This window comes from Hyalella azteca, unplaced genomic scaffold (assembly GCF_000764305.2).
Source record: "Hyalella azteca isolate HAZT.00-mixed unplaced genomic scaffold, Hazt_2.0.2 contig14192, whole genome shotgun sequence".
Taxonomy (NCBI): Eukaryota; Metazoa; Arthropoda; class Malacostraca; order Amphipoda; family Hyalellidae; genus Hyalella; species Hyalella azteca.
In genome coordinates, this window is record NW_025944084.1 from 275,319 (window position 1) to 293,194 (window position 17,876).

Consider the following 17,876-nt stretch of genomic DNA (forward strand, 5'->3'; position numbering starts at 1 on the left):
TGTCCAGCCCGCTGAAGCTGGCTCGATTGAAGCAGCGTTAGCATCTCGAAGTGACGAAGTGACAAGGAGGGGCAGGTGAAAAGCAACAGAAACTAAGACACTCGAACAAGAAGTCGCTTACACGGGACGTCGGCCGCCTGCACGAGAGAGACAGAGAAGGGAAATGCAAGGAATCCTACCTACATAATAACTTAACCCCACAACTGAGTCCTGCAGTCAGACACCGCGAGCTCAGCGGTGGGGCGCTCAGGAACAATCCCCCTAATAGAGCAAAATCACATATGACTTCTGACGAGCACAGACACGCGTCAGAAGTCCCCCCTGAGGGGTCACGAGAAAGAGTCCCGGTGTCTTCCTATGATTTTAAAAACTTTAGCTCCCACCTCCGGTGCATCATCCGACTTGAGGTTCCTAGAATTTCTGCCTATTTATAAACGAATACTTTTTGAACATTGTCAATAGATTTTAGTTGCTTTAATTGATAATTAATTTTCTTCTCCGATACTCTGCTCATTTTATTGAATTTTATAAATGATGAAGCTTTTCCAATACAAATTTTGTGAATTCATTTAAAGTTTCGTGTAATTTTTAATTCTTGTCCAATTCCCGAGATAAGCAATAAAATAATCTCAATACATGGACCAAAGTTAAACTTACATTTAATTGAATATCACGGACACTTAAGAATCTTAAGAATTCAAAATTCAAATTTTATTTTGAGAAAAATGAAACTAATTTTTTTTACGAGTGACATGGAGAGTACAAAAATCAATTTCACGGTATGGCACAAATATTTTTTTCAAAATAAATAACAGAATAATTTTAAATTATTTTTTCAATTACATTTTTTAAATGAATAAATTATTTTTAATAATTTTTTTAAAGTAATGTTTCATTCAAAAATTTTCTTCTTATGTTATGTAGAGATAATATTAGAATAGTAAAAATTATCCAGTTCTATTCTTACTTGAAGCTCCTTTATTTTATTTACTTGAATGTACGTGTCTTCGAACGCTTTGCTAACAAACAAGAATTAAATAACAGCTTATTATAGGTATATTCATGGAGTGAGCATTTTCATCATATATTTGATTTAAGACTATAACGTTGGATGAAAGGCAATTATCAATGCCTTTTTCTTATCCCGGGTCCCAAGTTGCTTTATTTTTTCTATCTTTATCTAACGCAAGTTAGACCTGACGATCAGACCACAAATTTGCGACCACAAACGTGTCTGGAAATGCTATGAGGAAATGAACTGCTTACCATCCCTTCGGCCACCACTACAACAAAAACAAATGGCAGCAAAACAAAATAATAAATGTTGGCCAACGTCACTCCGGTGGCCAAAGTCATCCCAGTCACTTTGGCCACGTTCCCGCCTTCATGCGAGCTTTGGCAGCGTCGTGACCCGGCCAGGCGGGAGCGCAGCCCTACACCACAAATTTAGCTCGTAAACAAGCCCTAGCGCCAACGCCGGCCCTAAAATGCAATAACTAAACTCAGCTCACACCCAAGAAGCTGTAGGTAACTGAGTCATCTCCCCACACCAACTTTAAGCAACACCTACCACTACCAGGCTACCTCACTCCACAGCCTGCTGAATCAAATAGTCATGCAATTGTCCCGGCCAGGCTACCCTCGCCCCGACAGCTGATGCGCGGCACACCCCAAGCAGGGATAACCCAATCCGAACACTGTGCTTTAAATGCTCAACTTGAGTCAGCTGAACATGAATAAATCTGCAGCTGGCTGCAATTTTGGAATTTTAAGTAAAGAATACTTTTCAAGTGCAATTAGAGTGATACCTTGGAAGCTTCGTGATGCATTCCTAAGAACCAAAGTTCTTAACCTATTTTCATGCTCAAGAATTTTTCTATTGGTTCCATCCAGATCAGCGATCGTCATCCCTTATTTTTCGGCCGTTGTATGATGGTAAGGAGGCCATGCCTTGAGGCTTGTTTCTACCCTAACCATATTTCAATCATGCTCCGAATTGGCCAGCTTCAAATCGTATCCGTCATACACGTTCTCGAGCGTAAATCTTGCTTCAACGTCGGAAATTGGCAGAATTGCTTCAAAACCTGAATTTTATAACATAACATAACATAGTGATGTCGGCGCTGAAGTGTAGACCTGATGTGGCCTGTCGCCGATTCTTTTCCTGCCTTGTTCATAGATCTAAACTCGTGTCATTTGACCGGATCTTTTCATGACTGGCGATAGTTTGAAGTAGCTACTAGACTTCCACCGGGTTCGATAAGGAGCTAGGATTTCAAATCTGAACATATATTTTTCCATAGCTTTATCTAGTTTGTTCTTGAACGCGTTCATACTTGGAGCGCCAACGATGTCATCGGGGAGGCTGTTCCACATGTCGGTGATTCGAAACGAGAAGAAATTTTGTCGCGTGGAGAAGTTTCAGCGCAATTTTTTTAGCTTATAGCCGTGGCCCCTGGTGTTGGTTCTTGTTTCAAATTCTAGCAACCCTTCAGGGACCTTGTATAGACCATGAGTATACTTGTATACTTCAATGAGGTCCCCACGCAGACGTCGATAACTGAGGCTTGGAAGCTTCATAATCTTCAATCTTTCTTCATAGGACTTGCCCTTCAAGCATGGAATTATCCTTGTTGCACGTCTTTGAACATTCTCTATTAAATTTCTATCATTTTCAAATCTCGGTGACCGCAATTACGTTTGTATGACGTTTAGATATTTGCATTGCCTCTTCATATTCCTGCTAAGGGTACGTACACAGTGAAAGCAGGTTGCCAGCATGCTGGTTACCTGCTGAGGCTGGCGCCTGAAACAAGTGCGAGAGGTTCACAGAGGAAGCAGGAAACCAGCTGCGACCTAATCAGTGCTCTGGGTCAGCAAGTGTATTATTAGTGTATTTTATTAGTGAACTTAATTGGTGTACTTTATAAGTGTATTTTATTAATATATTAGCGTATTTTACTATTGTATTTTGCTAGTGTACTTTGTTAACGTGTTTATTGGTGTATTTTTATTATGGTATGTATTTTTATTAGTGTATTTTATTTGTGTATCCATGTTTTCGCAATAGGCTCATCTGATGTGCGAAATAATTCCTAAGAAACAAAGAAAATGGAGGGTTTAAAGGTACAACTAATTCAAAAATGACCATATGCCAAGCAGGTTGAGCAAATAAGAATGTGCTGTACATTCCGGTAAATAGGTATAAGCAGGTTGTCGGCAGAAGCCTATTCGTACAGGTTTTCACTGTGAATACTTACATTATTATCCTATGTTCATTCTTGTGGCAGGTTGGAGCAGGCTGCCCGCGCGGGCAAACCTGCTTTCACTGTGTACGTACCCTTACAGCTAACTGCCGGCAACAAGGTTCATCAATCATGGCTACAAGGCAAGGAAATCACGGTTCGCTATAAAAAATTACGACAAATCTTACCCACTGTAAACTTATTTTACTCTCGCCATTCCTCTAGTTTAAATGTAAAGAATGAATGTGGGGTACTAAACAAATATTTACTGCAACTTTTACTAAAATCAACTTGTAACAAAACACATCAAACTCACACAGCCATTCGACAGGCAAATGCCAATCTTTCGTTGCACGCAATAACACAACGCATGTATGGTAGTCCCAAGACAACACTGAACATCAGAAGTCCTTCATTCTCATCGAAGACTGGATTATAAATTGGTAATCGTGTTCAATCTAAAGAGAAAATTCATCAATCCACGAATAAATGATAACACACGAAATAGAATTAAATCAACGTCAACAATATTAATAACGTGGAATGTCAAAGACCATATTTTCGAATGATAAAACAAATCAACTACAAACGAAACAATAAAATGTGCATAAATTTCTTGGATTACAGAGTAACATTGCCACACAAAACAGAAACAGAATACACACAACGTGCTCTGAATTACACCAAGACTGCAGCACACAAAACGGTGCAATACAATAACTATATTTATTCACCTCAACGACACTTGAAATTCTTATTCACATAAGGCAGTAAAAGAATTTTATTCCGACAAAAGCCAACGACTCCCATGCAGAGCATTATTATAAGCAGGTGTCTGTTACCCTGCAAGCTTCTGTACTCAACATCTATCACTACGAAGCCATTTATTAAAAATCATACAGAATAGACCTAAGTTGATCTGCTCTTTGTAACGTCGCTTTTACATTGGTCACGATTGCCTAAACTCACCTTTAAAGATCCTTATGAAACGCAAACGGATTACCATTCATGGATGGCTCACAAGTCAATTAAAATATTCCTAGTAGATAAGATACCAAAGAAGATAACATTTAGCCAATATTACCATCTGATCCTTGGCTTGTAAAGATAAATATCTAAATGAATTCATCCATTTCCATGGCCAGATTCAGGAAAGCAGATTGCGGTAGAAAAATTCACAAGCAGTTCAAATTTTTTGGCCACAACTCTTTCAGAAAACACTATAAACTTTTATGCATTCAAACCGAAAACTAAAAAAAAAATAGTGTTGCCGGCGAGACAAGATTTTTACAACAAATTCAGAATGCAGAGTCGAAATGGACCAACTATATTAAGATCAACGTCCATGTTGATCATGAGAGAAGCATCAGCTCAGAGTGGCGGTAAGAGTCGCTGATTTAAGTAGAATAACAAACTTGCACAGCGGTAACGACATGAGCGTTGCAAACATGTGAAGGACGATATATGCAAGAAATTCCATACCAAAGAAAAATTACGAGTAAATGAGAGGCGAAGGAATTAAGAAATAATTAGGTACCTACATATGCTAGGCATCTGCAAATAACCACATACAAAACGGTCCATAAATTCCATTTAAGCCTTATTGACTTTATATAAAAATAATTGTATCAAGGCAGCTATCATTAATGCTGCGACAAGGATTGAGCTGTGTAACTAATGGAACTCTAGACTTGTACACATTTAGAGCTGAATGGGAAGCTGAATATTATGCTTTTGAAGACATGAGCAAACGGACAAATGATAATATTTATCTTTTATCTAATTTATCTCTAAGTAATACTTCTTGCATTCCATTATTCCAGTTGAATAAATAATATCTTGCGAGCATAAGAATTCATATATCAATAATTATAATATCTTAAACAGTTCTAATATTACTTTCGTCAAAATAAATTTCGTCACACTACTCGACTATACAACAAAATTACGACAATAAACTTGAAACAGCAAAACCTCATGTCAGTGGAAATGGAGTGCACCTGTAGGCTTGACATAGGTACGGAATGTGGAGGGCTAGAACGCATCCTGGAACAATCTACTACTAATTGATGATCCAGTACTAATACTGATGATCTACGACGCTGGACCATGGCACAAACTCTGTCCGTGAACTTTACTATTCGATGCATCAAAGCTCCCCAGAAGATTATTAGTCAATATTAATTGCATCCTGGAGCTGCACCACATGACTTCCTTCAAATTTCTAAGTGTGATCATGGTGGTATCCATGATACTTGGCTTCACTGCTCATACGGGTTCGGAGTCTGCACGTCGGTTGGAATTAAGTCAAGAAGGAATGACTAGTAAGTCATGGCGCCAAGGGTGAACTCGCGCAATGGGTGAAAATACAGAACGAACATAAATAATGAAAAGTTGCCGTGATTTGAGCAATGAAGCTGGGTGGTTTGTTTGATTCGTTAATGAGCGATACCTACACTTAATTATTTAACGAATTATCTTTTAACTGTAATATTAACAGGTTTTAACACAAGCCCGCATGGATATCTCAAAATAAATAACACAAAACTAAATTCATATAATGGAATATTTCTCACATATTAATGGATCAGCTTCGGAGAAACAAACATCAGCTTCCAAAAAGCTCTACGCAAATGTGATTCTTTGAAATGGCGTTCACCTATCAAGAAGACATGCATAAATAATTGTAAAATATTGTCTTAATATTTATATTGGAACGTTAAGAGCGTTATTGCTTCATATACAAATACTTACCAATTATTCCAATTATTTTTTTTACTTCTTAAATAAATAAAAACCTGCAAATTCGAGGACTCCAAGCCCGACTCTCAAGTCGATCTATATAGTTTAAAAACAAGCTACGGATGAAAATAAACATTTCTCATTCTCAATATAAGGTGAAAGATTTTTTCGAGCCACAGCAGGGATTTTATGAAGCGCGAAAACTAATCAGAACTGCCGTAATTCTTAAAATTAATCATGGCGCACCATGGAAAATTGACATGCCCTCTTGACAGCTTATTGACCAGGGGTTATGCGAGCACACAACATCTCTAATGCATTCGTTAATACCAAAGACTGGCCGTTCAATAATAATTCTCACTTAGCTGCTCCTAAATGCTCTGCTACTAAAATTAAACATTGCACAGGTAAGTTTCAAGTAGATTTTGAGTGGCTTTATTTTCATCAGATGAAACGACTTATCTCATTAGAACCTGAGATTTTAGCACACCCATTTCCTATTTATCACTCACACTCATGTTAACAGTACAAATCGTGCGCCCCATCAATATGATTCTCAATTCGATGATAAGGTATAGGTAACGGTGAGCAAAGCAAGACTCGGGAGGCACGATCTTGCATTTTTAAATTCGTTGTCAAACTCAATTCAAGAATAAAAACTTTCCTACTCATGGAGCACGTTTCTCTGATTTTAAATTATTTTTAAATTCCATAGAAGCAAGGAGTAGAAAATGAGCAAGTATTATGACGAATTTGTGGTTTAAGAAGGCAAGGGGTCGAGTATATCGTAACGCTTGAGGCGTTCTTCGTTGACATACGTCCATTCCCATCGCTGAGACTCGCTGCCCTCGTTGCAGGCCGACACGAAGAGCTCCTTGGTAGCGAGGTTAGCGTCCAGGCAGTGGGAACCGTACTGCCCGAACCTGATCGTGTGCGTTTCCTGTAAATCCCGAGTTCGCTTATTAAATCCTGTTGAAATAGCGAATCTATTCCGGAATTTTTCATCCTTTGACATCCATTTTATTTTCTACCTTTTCTTGTTTACCAAGATTCAACTTAGTACCGGCATGAAATCAAGTGCTGGTTCACAATAACTGTATGCGGCATCTGCTAAAAATGTTACACTTCTCTTCGATGGGGACGGTTAAAATATTCCCAACAGCGCAAAAGATTTAATGTAAATTCCATCAAACCGCCATGCTCATTTATAACTACAAGAACAGCAACAGAATAGATATCTATAAAACAAAAATAATATAATCAAAATGGAGGCAGGCAAAGAATTGTAATGAGGATAGAAATGCGTTCAAATCTAAGTGCCACTAATGAGGAGATGGTTAAGGTGTGTTAAGTTGGATGAGGGCGCTAATGACGACTGTTCTCGCGCCTGGAAGCTACGGTAGGAAAATGATTATTCTTGGCGAGGCGACAGAAAATTTGTCGCGTTCAAAAATAGCAAGGAGAAAACAATGCCGTTAAACGAATTCATTAAATTTCTTAGTCGAGCCTCACCAAGTTGTAGTTCCACATTTGGTTGCCAAGGCCTTTATGGCATCCGTAGAGCAGGACAGGGGCACGAGCTCCCGCCACATCAGGCACATCAAAGCAATTATGACTCTTGAGCGGCCGCAGGTCCTGAAAATCATTTCATTTCGTTAGTGTTAACCTATCTAAAAATATGATTTTGCAACGCTATCTTTAATCCAACGCCAAATTTCTTTCCTACTGCACATTGAATAACAACGCGTAATATTTAGCTACCCCAACAAGTATGTAACGACAGCACCGAGGGCAATGAGCAAGAGGGAAATGAGCAACAGGGAGATGGCAAGACCTTGTAGCCAGTGAGCTGGAAGAGCTGCTGGGAGCTGGAGGAACAGTCAGCCAGTGAGTCCAGGCGGTCAAACTGGCCCTTAAACTGAGTGTCCACACACAGCGAGGGCTTCGCCATGCTCCTTACCTGAGACAGACCAACAAATAAATACTTAAACCCCATGACTTGAACTTCATGCATACAGTGACACGAGTCAAGCATACATTTTACCGGGGTATAAGTCATGCCAATAGTGCAGATGAAAATGAATTTACATTAATAAATTCATCATTATGAAAATATTAGTTTAGAATTTGATCAAAAATTATTTAAATAACATCTGTCTGAAAATTTTCCTTAAATAACTTCACCAAAAACAGTAATGCTTTAGCCATTTTATATTGAGGAACAATCATCTTTCTTGACTTCTTCCCTTAAGAGGAGTGTCTTGGCCAAAAAAGTTGGAAGTTTAGTCTTAAAAACATATCTCCTCCTATGATTTTCAAGCTACAGCATTGAGAGATATACCATTCGATTCGAAAGAAAAATTTTCTCCAGAGATCCTCCAGTCATTTTTTTTCTTTTTTGCTTTGATTATATATTGAAAAAATATAACTCAGTACTCACTGCAGTGAGTGACAGAGCGCGCATTTTCTCGTCGGCGAAAACGTGGTCACGGACGGAAGGACGAACAGACAGACGGACATGACGAGCACAATAGCGCCTTTTTCCCATAAATGAGAGAATGCGCGAAAAAGGAGTGATAAAAATGAAAAAAATCAGAAAAAACTAAAAAGAAAAATAAAAAAATGACTGGTTGATCTTTAGATTTGGACTTTACGCAACGAATTGATATGTTTCTCGATGTTGCCGCTTGAAAATCATAGGAGGAGATTCTAGGATTTACCTAGGAAGAGATTTTTACAGTAACCCCCTCTTCTGCGTTTTCAATGGATTTTAAGCTTTTTCATGTTTTTTTGAAAAAATATAAATGCGCAAAAAAGTCTTAGATTTCTATTTTACACATGTGTACCAAGTTTCGAAAGCTTCCGTCCGTAAGTAAAAAAGTTTTTTAGTACAGAAGCTCCCCTTAATGAAAATGTCTACATAAAAAATTCGTCTGAAAGTCAACTATCAGCTAGAGCGCAGACTGAGTTAAGCATTACAGTGCCATTGCAGTAGTCAGGAGGCTCGACCAGCGGGTAGTGCTTGACGAGGTCGAAAGCGACCTCGTCCATGAACCACTGGAACGGCTTGCACTTGTTGCGCTCACGCACCGCGTGCTGCTCCGTCAAGTCTCCTGTCGATATCTGCAACAAAATGTACGACCTATCAATACGGCGACAAAATTTCCCTTTCCCCCTGCTTTTACTCACCAGGGTACATAAAATAAACCAAAGTATAACTCAACCAACGCTTAGGATTGTTTACTCAGAAACCGCGTGCTTTGGCAAGCATGCCGGGCTGATTTCTTTCGAGTTTTCTCAAAATAAAACTCAATGAGCATAAGCCATTACTAATACATGTGAAACCTGACAACTGCAGTACCTAACACTTTTACATGAACAATTCACTGTAGGTAGAATTTATGATAGAGCAAAATAAGTTTAATTTAAAGAAAAATATTTCATCAGCATATGTGATAGAAATGAATAAGTAAATAACATTGCGTGTAACGTTAAATTAACATACGTATTCGTGAGGTACATAACATAATATTGAGTATTAGTTGTTGTAAATAGCTTGTAACAAACCTGGAGCCAGCCAGGCTGTCTGGCGTAGAGATATTTCTTATAGTCATCCATCCAAACTTCAGCAACACGGCGGTAGTTCTGTGCACGGGCGAAGGAATTATTTTAACATATTTCCTGACCGGTCTTGATGATAACCTAGTAAAGAAATATTTTCAAAACACTGTTAAAACTATAAGCAACTTGCTTTTGCAAATTAGAAAATATGTTCATCTGTCTACCTGACATTGGGCGAAAGAGGCTGATGAGATCTTTACCTTTCTTTTGAAACGTCCAGAACAAAAACTCGTACATGTATAACACCTGTGACGTAACATGAGTTGAGCGTTATTTTATACCCTTCTCACCCCAAACACTTAGACTGACCCTAGCCACGAAGTTATCTTTTCTGGGATTAGGGAAGGGCGCAAACTTGCGGTAGATGTGGCCGATCCTGGAGCACGGAGCGTCGAGCATCTGGCCGTGACACTGCCACACCTTGAACGAAAGCTCGTACTGCTCGCCTCCCCAGATGTCCAGGCCAGGGTCGTAGCCTCCAAGCTCCCAGAAAAATTTTGTACTGATTGCAAAAAGTCCCCCAGCCATAACAGGGCTCCTGCCAGATAAATCTTGGTAAGTTTTAGGCGGGGATGTTGTGCGGTGATAAAGTTCAATGAGAAGTAGTCGCTTTATGATACAAATTAGAAAAAATTTCACGTATGGCAGCATGCATGGCTCATAACAAAATTTTATGATAAATAAACCTGAAGATACCTACAACAAGAAGCAGACAGCTGAGGCATTAGGAATCATTTCACTGCATGACAGTCAATCGCGTGGCAAACGTTTGGAAGGCCATATAAGGAACTTAACTATTAGAAAACAGCTATTTAGAAATACAAAAAAAAAAATCATCAGCCGAATACAAGATCTCTTACTGGTTTACAACAGAAATGGAAGACTCGGGCATAAAGCGGTTCTATTTAATGGCAGATTGGCAGCTAACGCGAGCGTTTGTAGAGTAAAGAAAACTGCTCAGAATAAACAACATGTTTATATATAGTACCAATATTATCAATTCTCTCATGTGCGGATGCACAACTCACTTGAAAGGCTCGGGCATTAGGGCCTCGTCCTCCGGCAGTAAAGGCAGGCGTTTGTAGAAGAACTCCCAGTCAAAGCCGCCTCTTCGCCCCTCGTCCTGAGCTCTGTACTCAAACGTCTCGAAGTCGATCACGTCAATGAAGGGGCACACGGCAGTGCGGTAGTCTTTCTGGATTGGCTCTGATAAAAACAATTTATTCAGAGCGGCATAACGGTATCCGAATAATCTAGATCAGTGGTTCCCAAAATTTTTCAGGCTGGCGCCCCCTTTGGCTCCCTAGTGAATTTCTATCGCCCCCCACAGACACATATACACATATAAAAACATACGCCTCTTTCTTGAAATTTAGTACGCTGCAAATTCAAAATATAAAGGTTAAACACAAATGTGTATTTAAAATAGAACCCCATTTAGTGAACCAATATGTTTTTAAGCTGTTTTAACTGTTTCAGCACTAGAAACCTAGGACGTCTCGGGCAAATTTACGGCCGGACTCGTGGCCGGTCGCACGACCAATCTCAAAATTCAATTATTAGGTAATATCTCCCAAACTAATGAACGCAGTGCAATGAAACTTGGAACATGTATTCATCAGAACCTAACGGTGATTTTTAGCTCGTAAAAATTTTAAATTTTACCTTCATTCGTGAGTTATATTGCGATAAAGGCCAAAATTCGCAGTGATCAAATAATTTGAACGAAAATTTGAAATTGAATGAAATTTTAAATATACATTCCTAACTACCAAACGGTGATTTTTTAGCTTCAAAAAATTCTCGATTTTACCTTTGTTCGCGAGTTTTTTTTTTTTTTTTCATTTCACCTCCATTCGTGATTTAAACAGCAATACGTGCTCAAATTCGCAGTAATCAAGAAATTTCCTCCAAAACTACTGAATAGATTTGAACGAAACTTATTATTTAAATACCTAACCTCAGCAACGGTGATGTTTAGCTCGCTACAAATTTTTCGTTTTGCCTTCGTTTGCGAGTTATACGGCTATAAGTATACGGATATTCGTAAACGGCCCTTAGTTAAACCGGCCGGTATAAAAGCCGGTTGTTCCTCCCATATCTGTTTAACTCGCAAACGAAAGCAAAATAGAAAAATTGTCACGAGCTAAACATCACCGTTTGGAGGTTAGGTATTTATATTCAAAGTTTCGTTGAAATCTATTGAGTAGTTTAGAAGAAATTTCTTGATCGCCGCGAATTTAAGCGACAAATTATCCGGCGATACAGGCCGAATACAAGGAAGTGTGAAATCAAGAATGACGGTAAAATGAAAAAAAAAAACTCGCGAACAAAGGCACAATCGAATAAATTATCGCGAGCTAACATTACCGTTCGGTAGTTAGGACTGAAAATTCAAAATTTCGCTCGAATCTGTTCAATATTCGGAAGAAATTCCTTGTTCACTGTGAATTTCGGCCCGTATTGCCATATAACTGTGGCAAAAACAAATGAAGGCAAAATTAAAAAAAAAAAATTAACGAACTAAACATTACCGTTAGGTCCTAATGAATATGTGTACAAAGTTTCTGCGAGTTAAGTTCATTAGTTTGAGAGATATTCCTTGATCATTGAATTTGGAAATTGGCCGTGAGACCGGCCGCGAGTCCGACCGTTAATTTGTCCGAGACGTAAACCCAGGAGAGGTTAAAAAACAGATCTGGGTGAAAAAAACCATCGTTGGGAGTCATGATGTGCTGCACGTGTTGTGTACAAATTGTCAAACAAACGTTGGAACTTCTGACTTAGACTTCGGACTGCCGCCCCCCTTATCGCCCCCCAAACGCCCTCTTCTTCCGTACCGCCCCCCAAAATCTTTCCACCGCCCCTAGGGGGCGATATCGCCCACTTTGGGAACCACTGATCTAGATGTTGCAATGCAGTTTCTGCATGTAAGACACCTTGGAAACGAAAAGAGCACTGTAAATTTACAAAAAGTTTCTTCGAGCCCAAATTATTATTTGATAATAAATCATTAGAATGACATTTAACCAGCTTACCAAGTAGTGGCGGCAGCCAGTTGGTGGTGCACTCCGTGTGAGAGTCAAGGAAGACGAGGGTGTCCGCAGTGGCGTGTTTGGCGCCCTCCAGTCGCGCTCTGATCAGGCCTTGCCGGTCAGAGAGACGCACCACCCGCGCCACAGGAAGGTGCTCTGCCAAGAACGTGTCTAGCTTCTCCTTTAGAAAGCCTGCGCATTGTAACAATTAATGGTTCTTATGCTTTAAATTAAAACCCAATGCATATATAACATATAAAAACATTGGGATGGATAATCTTCAAAATTTTTCTCCCGAAGTGATCTTAAAATGAAAGCAATTTGTTGTATTAATAGTAGAATGATAGTGATAAAATGAAATAGGTTCTTATTGATGACCTGGACAAGTCAGAAAAATATATCAAAGTATTTTGGAAAGGATAGGTAGATACATAAATCAGATAAGGCTTTGCCTATTCTGAAAGAAAATATTGGCATGTGAGGAATCTCCAGCAATTGACTGATCAAACTTATGATTAATTAACTAAATTAATTCTCCAGGTTGAGGAATGGGTTAACATTAGAACAGAGTTTGAGTAACAATTTCCATTTTTACGATGTGCTTATTTTTATGTCTCCCACTAAGTTTGCCCAATACTTGAGGGAATTACTTTTAGTGCTAGCATCATCAACAAGAATAATCTCCTTGAGCAGGTGCTTGGGAGCCCTGTTGTATGCAGAGAAAGCTGTGCGCAGCAGAGTTGACCAGTGTTCGTTATGGAAGGGAACCACCACAGCAGCTGTAGGCAGATCAGCCAGATACAGCCGTGTTAAACACCTGCAAATGTCAAAGTTGGAATCATTTACAGAGAACATAAAACTTAAACATTCAAATCAATAACATGAACCAAGGTAATGGCCATTATGAAGAACAATTTAGACATGTGTACTTTTGTCATGAAAAAACTAATTAATAACAACCATGAGTATGTTGTCATATTAATAACAATTGAAATAGTTGATCATTAAATTTCTGATTTATAAAAAAAATAATAGAACACTTGCAAGTAGCTTGATAATCAAGTTGAATTAGTCAACATACTTGGGATGTCTAATATCCTTTAGTGATCTGTTGAGGGCAATTTCATCAGAAAGTCGGGCATTGAAGCCATTGACTTTGTAGAGTTCATCTTTCTCCTGCTCTGTAACTCTTGAGGGCAAAAATGCAGCAGCACCAAGCTCCCCGAGCCCAGTTTGCAGCAGCTCCCGTGTTTCATACTCACGGTCATGGTAGTCATGCTTCAGCACATGACCAAGAAGTATGCCACGATGCTGTAAACATCAATTAGTACTAATACCAAAAAAAAAGACATCTTATTTCACAGTTCATCATTTCCTGTGATCATGAAAATAATTTAATTTGCCATGCCCAATGTGATGATTTGACCAAGGTAATATATCCATGCCTTAAATTTTAAATCTTAAATAGAGGCCACAGATTTCATTGAAAGTTATAAACAATAAAAATGTTGCAAAACTTACTCCAAGATTGACTTGATCAACGAGACTTCTTGGCACCCACCAAACTAAGAAAAAGAATAAAATGGCTCCTCCAATAAAAAATTTTCGGCTATGCCGAGTAAACAATCTCCTGATTGACATTATTAAAATAGATACATGTCAAATAAACTCATCTGTAAGGAAAAGCATTATCACAGGTTATAATTTGATACTAGGAATTCAGTCTCAGACCTAGACTCAATAGTGCTAATGACACAGAGCAAGAGTTGTCATAGAAATTCAAGTCGCCACTCTGAGTCAGATAAAGCACAAAACAAAACAATATTCATTTTAATTTATGAGCAAAATTTAATGAGAGCTTTGAAAGAGGTGCCACAGAGTTTTCCTCAATTGGTGCTTTAAGGGGACCCCAAAGACCCATGCTTGTGTGCCCTGTATCTGTATCTGTAAGCTTACAGGATGGCTTGTAATTTCACACCATTTTAATTGGGTTAAGTGAATTTACTATAAAAAAAGATCATGAAAAACATACCTGAAACAGAAAGGAATGTTTTAGTGACAACCATCATATAATTTGCAGAAATAAATCATAGTTTAGGTCAATTACTTTTCATTCTATGATGCCTGTCACACAATTCTATACATGACATTCTATGCACAATTTTGTGATGACCGATGATGCACTAATTTTTTGAAAAGTGAAATTTTTTTTTGCTGAGCGAGGTAAATGTAATCAATATTCTTTGTTTTCAATCAATTTATTTCTTAGCTGGAGCCTTTGCTAACTGAGGTTCTACTGTAAATGCGTTTTTGGGGGTGTCCCAAGTAGCCCCGCCGTGCAGAAATGGCCGCCATTTTTTTTGGATTGAGGTATGTAAATTCTGCACATAAAGTTTTCATGTTGACACTAGTCTGCCACTTTTTTTTTCTAAGCAAAATTTTTCAATACGGCAAATATTTTTTTACTACAGACCTTCGCAGACGTAACTTTTCAAAATATCATTTTTCACCATTTTTTTCAGGAATTTTTCAAAGCTAGTATATGTAGTGTTTTTTAACTTCCTTTATACTACATAGATAGGAAATATGTTGATGTTATGCTTATGCCACTATATTTAGTTTTGCAATATTCCAATTAGTTTTGCTACAAAAACAGTTTTACGCCGTGTCGGAGGACTGTCCCGAGTTACCCTGCCCGTCCCAAGTAGCCCCGGTTGACGGTATATATATACGTATATATATATTTCAAGCAGGTTTCATTGAAGACCAGAGAATTTGTTTTATTCGCAATTTTCTTATTAGTTTTTTTCAATATATTGAACAATATTTTTAGTTTGAACTGGCAAATCGAAAATCAGGTTACCGATGGACATTTTTATTTCGTTAACGACGTTTCGAATGTTTCTATCATTCATTATCAAGTTAAAAGGCGCATTGAGTGATGAAATTAGCGTCGACATAAGTACAAAGTCAAGTAAATAGGATACTACTCAAAAATCAAAATTGTTAGGAATAATTACAAAATCACAAAATAATTTAGAATCAAAGCACCGAAAATTACTCCGAAAACAGTCTCAAGGTTCTGACAAATCCAGTAGTTTGAAGGTTGATGGCTGGGGTCCTATCCTTAATGATGAGGGCCTCAGCTATCATGAGTCGGTTGGCGTCGGGGCATCTCATGACGACGCTGGTGCATTCTTCCAGCACCGTACGAGTGATGGTCTCGTTGTGGGCTTCCATCAGGTGGTTCTTTGGTCCACCAGACTGAAGGTGGCACGTGAGACGTCGGCTTAATGTCGTAGTTGTGAGCCCGATGTAGTCCATATTGGGGAGAAGTCTACAACCTTCTCTATTGCAAGAAAATTTATAGACTACATTGGTCTCTTGGAAAACTCCCGTTTTTTTGCAGGGGTTATTGTTCATTACAAGATTCTGTATTTTCTTGTTTTTGTAATAAATCAGTAGTTTAATTTTATTATTAGTTACGTTCATGATGTTGTTGTGAACAATAGAATGAAGGATCCGTTCATCTGCTTTATAACCGCTGGTCATTTGGTTCTCATAGTAGATGGTTGTGACGTTTGCGTCAGTCTCTGGTTCATGGTTGTGTCTGTTTTGGTTCGATCGAAGTTTTGAAATTTCCTTGTCAATTGTTCTATTTGCAAATCCATTATTGACTAAGGTTCTTTTGCAATTTTTCAGCTCCATATTCAAATCATTTTCAGAGGAGCAGGTTTTGAGTGCTTGTTGGATGAGAGCACTTATTGCGCTTCTTTTGTAGCGTTCTGGGCATTCGCTGGCAGCGTTAAGGACTCTCCCGTCATCTGTGGGTTTCCGGTATACTTCTGTTACGAATGAATTATTCTTAGCTTGGACGACTATATCTAAAAAGAGCAAAGTACGATTTCAGCCGAGCTCGTATGTAAACTTCAAGACAGAATTCATCTCAAAGGCCAGTCGCAGATTCCTCAGCTGTTCTTCATCTCGAACCACAACGAAGATATCATCGACATACCTGCAGTACAATTCAGGCTTGATCTGTTCATCTGAAAGCACTTGATTTTTGATTTTGCACATATAGTACTCAGCAAATGTAGGACCAAGGGGGCAGCCCATGGCTACGCCGTTGATTTGTCGGTAAATTTTGTTGTCAGGAGCCCGGAAAGGTGATTCGGAAGTGCAGAGTCGAAGGTCGATGAGAATTTTCTTAGGTATTGGTGGAGCCGGCAAAGTTGGATGAGCATATACATGCTTGGCAATGATTTCTAATGTTTCTTCAGTAGGGACGTTGGTGAAGAGGCTGGTGACATCAAGTGACGTGAGAAGGCCTGATGGGCGTGCAGCACGGAGGATGTCCAAAAAGTCGTCGCTAGATTTCAAGGAGAATTGCTTCGGAATATACGGTTTTATTATGGTATCCAGTTCTTTGGCTGTTTTGTAGATTGGAGACGTGACTTGAGAAATGATGGGTCTGAGCGGATTGCCTTGCTTGTGGTTTTTAACGTTTCCGTAGAGATACCCGGGAGAATAACTTCCGTATATATATATATATATGGAGCATGTTGCTTAGAAAGATGAAAATTTCCATAAGAGCGACGTGCACCAATAGGGGATCACGGTTTTTATGTCAGAAGCTTGTCGAACTTGCTCAGACATGAGCAGAGTGCTAGCTGCCATCTCGCTGTCTTGTCTGTAACTAAAGTTATTCAAGATTGAATGAGTCACAATGTCACATTACTGGAATACAGGCTATTTTGGGAGTCACAGTTAAAGTGTTAACAAACTCCAGCTTCAGGACACAGCCATCTAAGGACAATGGGATTCTAGTGGCTAGTTTAGTGCTTAGTTTGGCTTGTTTAGTTTTTTTCAGAAACAAGTAGGAAAATTCCAATCCTGGAACAATGGAAGAGGAGGACTGCAGAGTACTGTAAGTATTTAGTAATACCTATGGATGAGTACAGTTACACTCCACATGCTTCAAAAATTTAAAAATTAAGTTTTATTTCATATGTCCTGGATGTGGATTACCCTGTTTCCATGAGTAATTCTGGTCTTCTGGACGCTTTTACTTTGCGTCTGCCATCTGGCACCTTACAAATGGCATACAGAATTTTTTTGGAGGTGCCATATGGCATACAATAACCCTTGCAAGTTGCAAAGGCCTTTAAAATAAGCCCCAAACTTGTTTATGAAATGTTCCATGGTAAGAAGTTATTAACAAAAATGCTCTAAA

The 17,876-nt window shown here is 38.7% G+C and overlaps 2 protein-coding genes across 2 annotated transcripts; both read right to left on the reverse strand.

Moving 5' to 3' along the window:
• Positions 1-3,509: 3,509 nt before the first annotated feature.
• Positions 3,510-14,472, reverse strand: LOC108674689 (N-acetylgalactosaminyltransferase 6). Its single transcript, XM_018162658.2, has 11 exons — positions 14,165-14,472; positions 13,725-13,954; positions 13,294-13,460; positions 12,647-12,835; positions 10,637-10,814; positions 9,918-10,146; positions 9,555-9,632; positions 8,967-9,110; positions 7,822-7,947; positions 7,500-7,622; positions 3,510-6,927 (listed from the first exon to the last, which is right to left on the reverse strand). Exons 1-11 carry the CDS (start codon positions 14,282-14,284, stop codon positions 6,748-6,750), a joined length of 1,764 nt encoding a protein of 587 aa, XP_018018147.1. The 5' UTR covers positions 14,285-14,472; the 3' UTR covers positions 3,510-6,747.
• Positions 14,473-16,549: 2,077 nt separating this feature from the next.
• Positions 16,550-17,320, reverse strand: LOC125178985. The gene is made up of 2 exons (XM_047883980.1): positions 17,288-17,320; positions 16,550-17,032 (listed from the first exon to the last, which is right to left on the reverse strand). Exons 1-2 carry the CDS (start codon positions 17,318-17,320, stop codon positions 16,550-16,552), a joined length of 516 nt encoding a protein of 171 aa, XP_047739936.1.
• Between the last annotated feature and the right edge of the window lie 556 nt (positions 17,321-17,876).

What these genes read in the sequence shown, in the direction of transcription:
- LOC125178985 (XM_047883980.1), bottom strand. Translation starts at nt 17,320, where the DNA reads ATGGCAGCTAGCACTCTGCTCATGTCTGAGCAA. An exon ending in CTCTGCTCATGTCTGAGCAA is followed by an intron (nt 17,033 to 17,287) that starts GTTCGACAAGCT and finishes TATATTCCGAAG; the next exon opens with CAATTCTCCTTGAAATCTAG.
- LOC108674689 (XM_018162658.2), bottom strand. Translation starts at nt 14,284, where the DNA reads ATGTCAATCAGGAGATTGTTTACTCGGCATAGCCGAAAATTTTTTATT. An exon ending in TTGATCAAGTCAATCTTGGA is followed by an intron (nt 13,955 to 14,164) that starts GTAAGTTTTGCA and finishes TGATGTTTACAG; the next exon opens with CATCGTGGCATACTTCTTGG. An exon ending in GACAGCCTGGCTGGCTCCAG is followed by an intron (nt 9,111 to 9,554) that starts GTTTGTTACAAG and finishes ATTTTGTTGCAG; the next exon opens with ATATCGACAGGAGACTTGAC.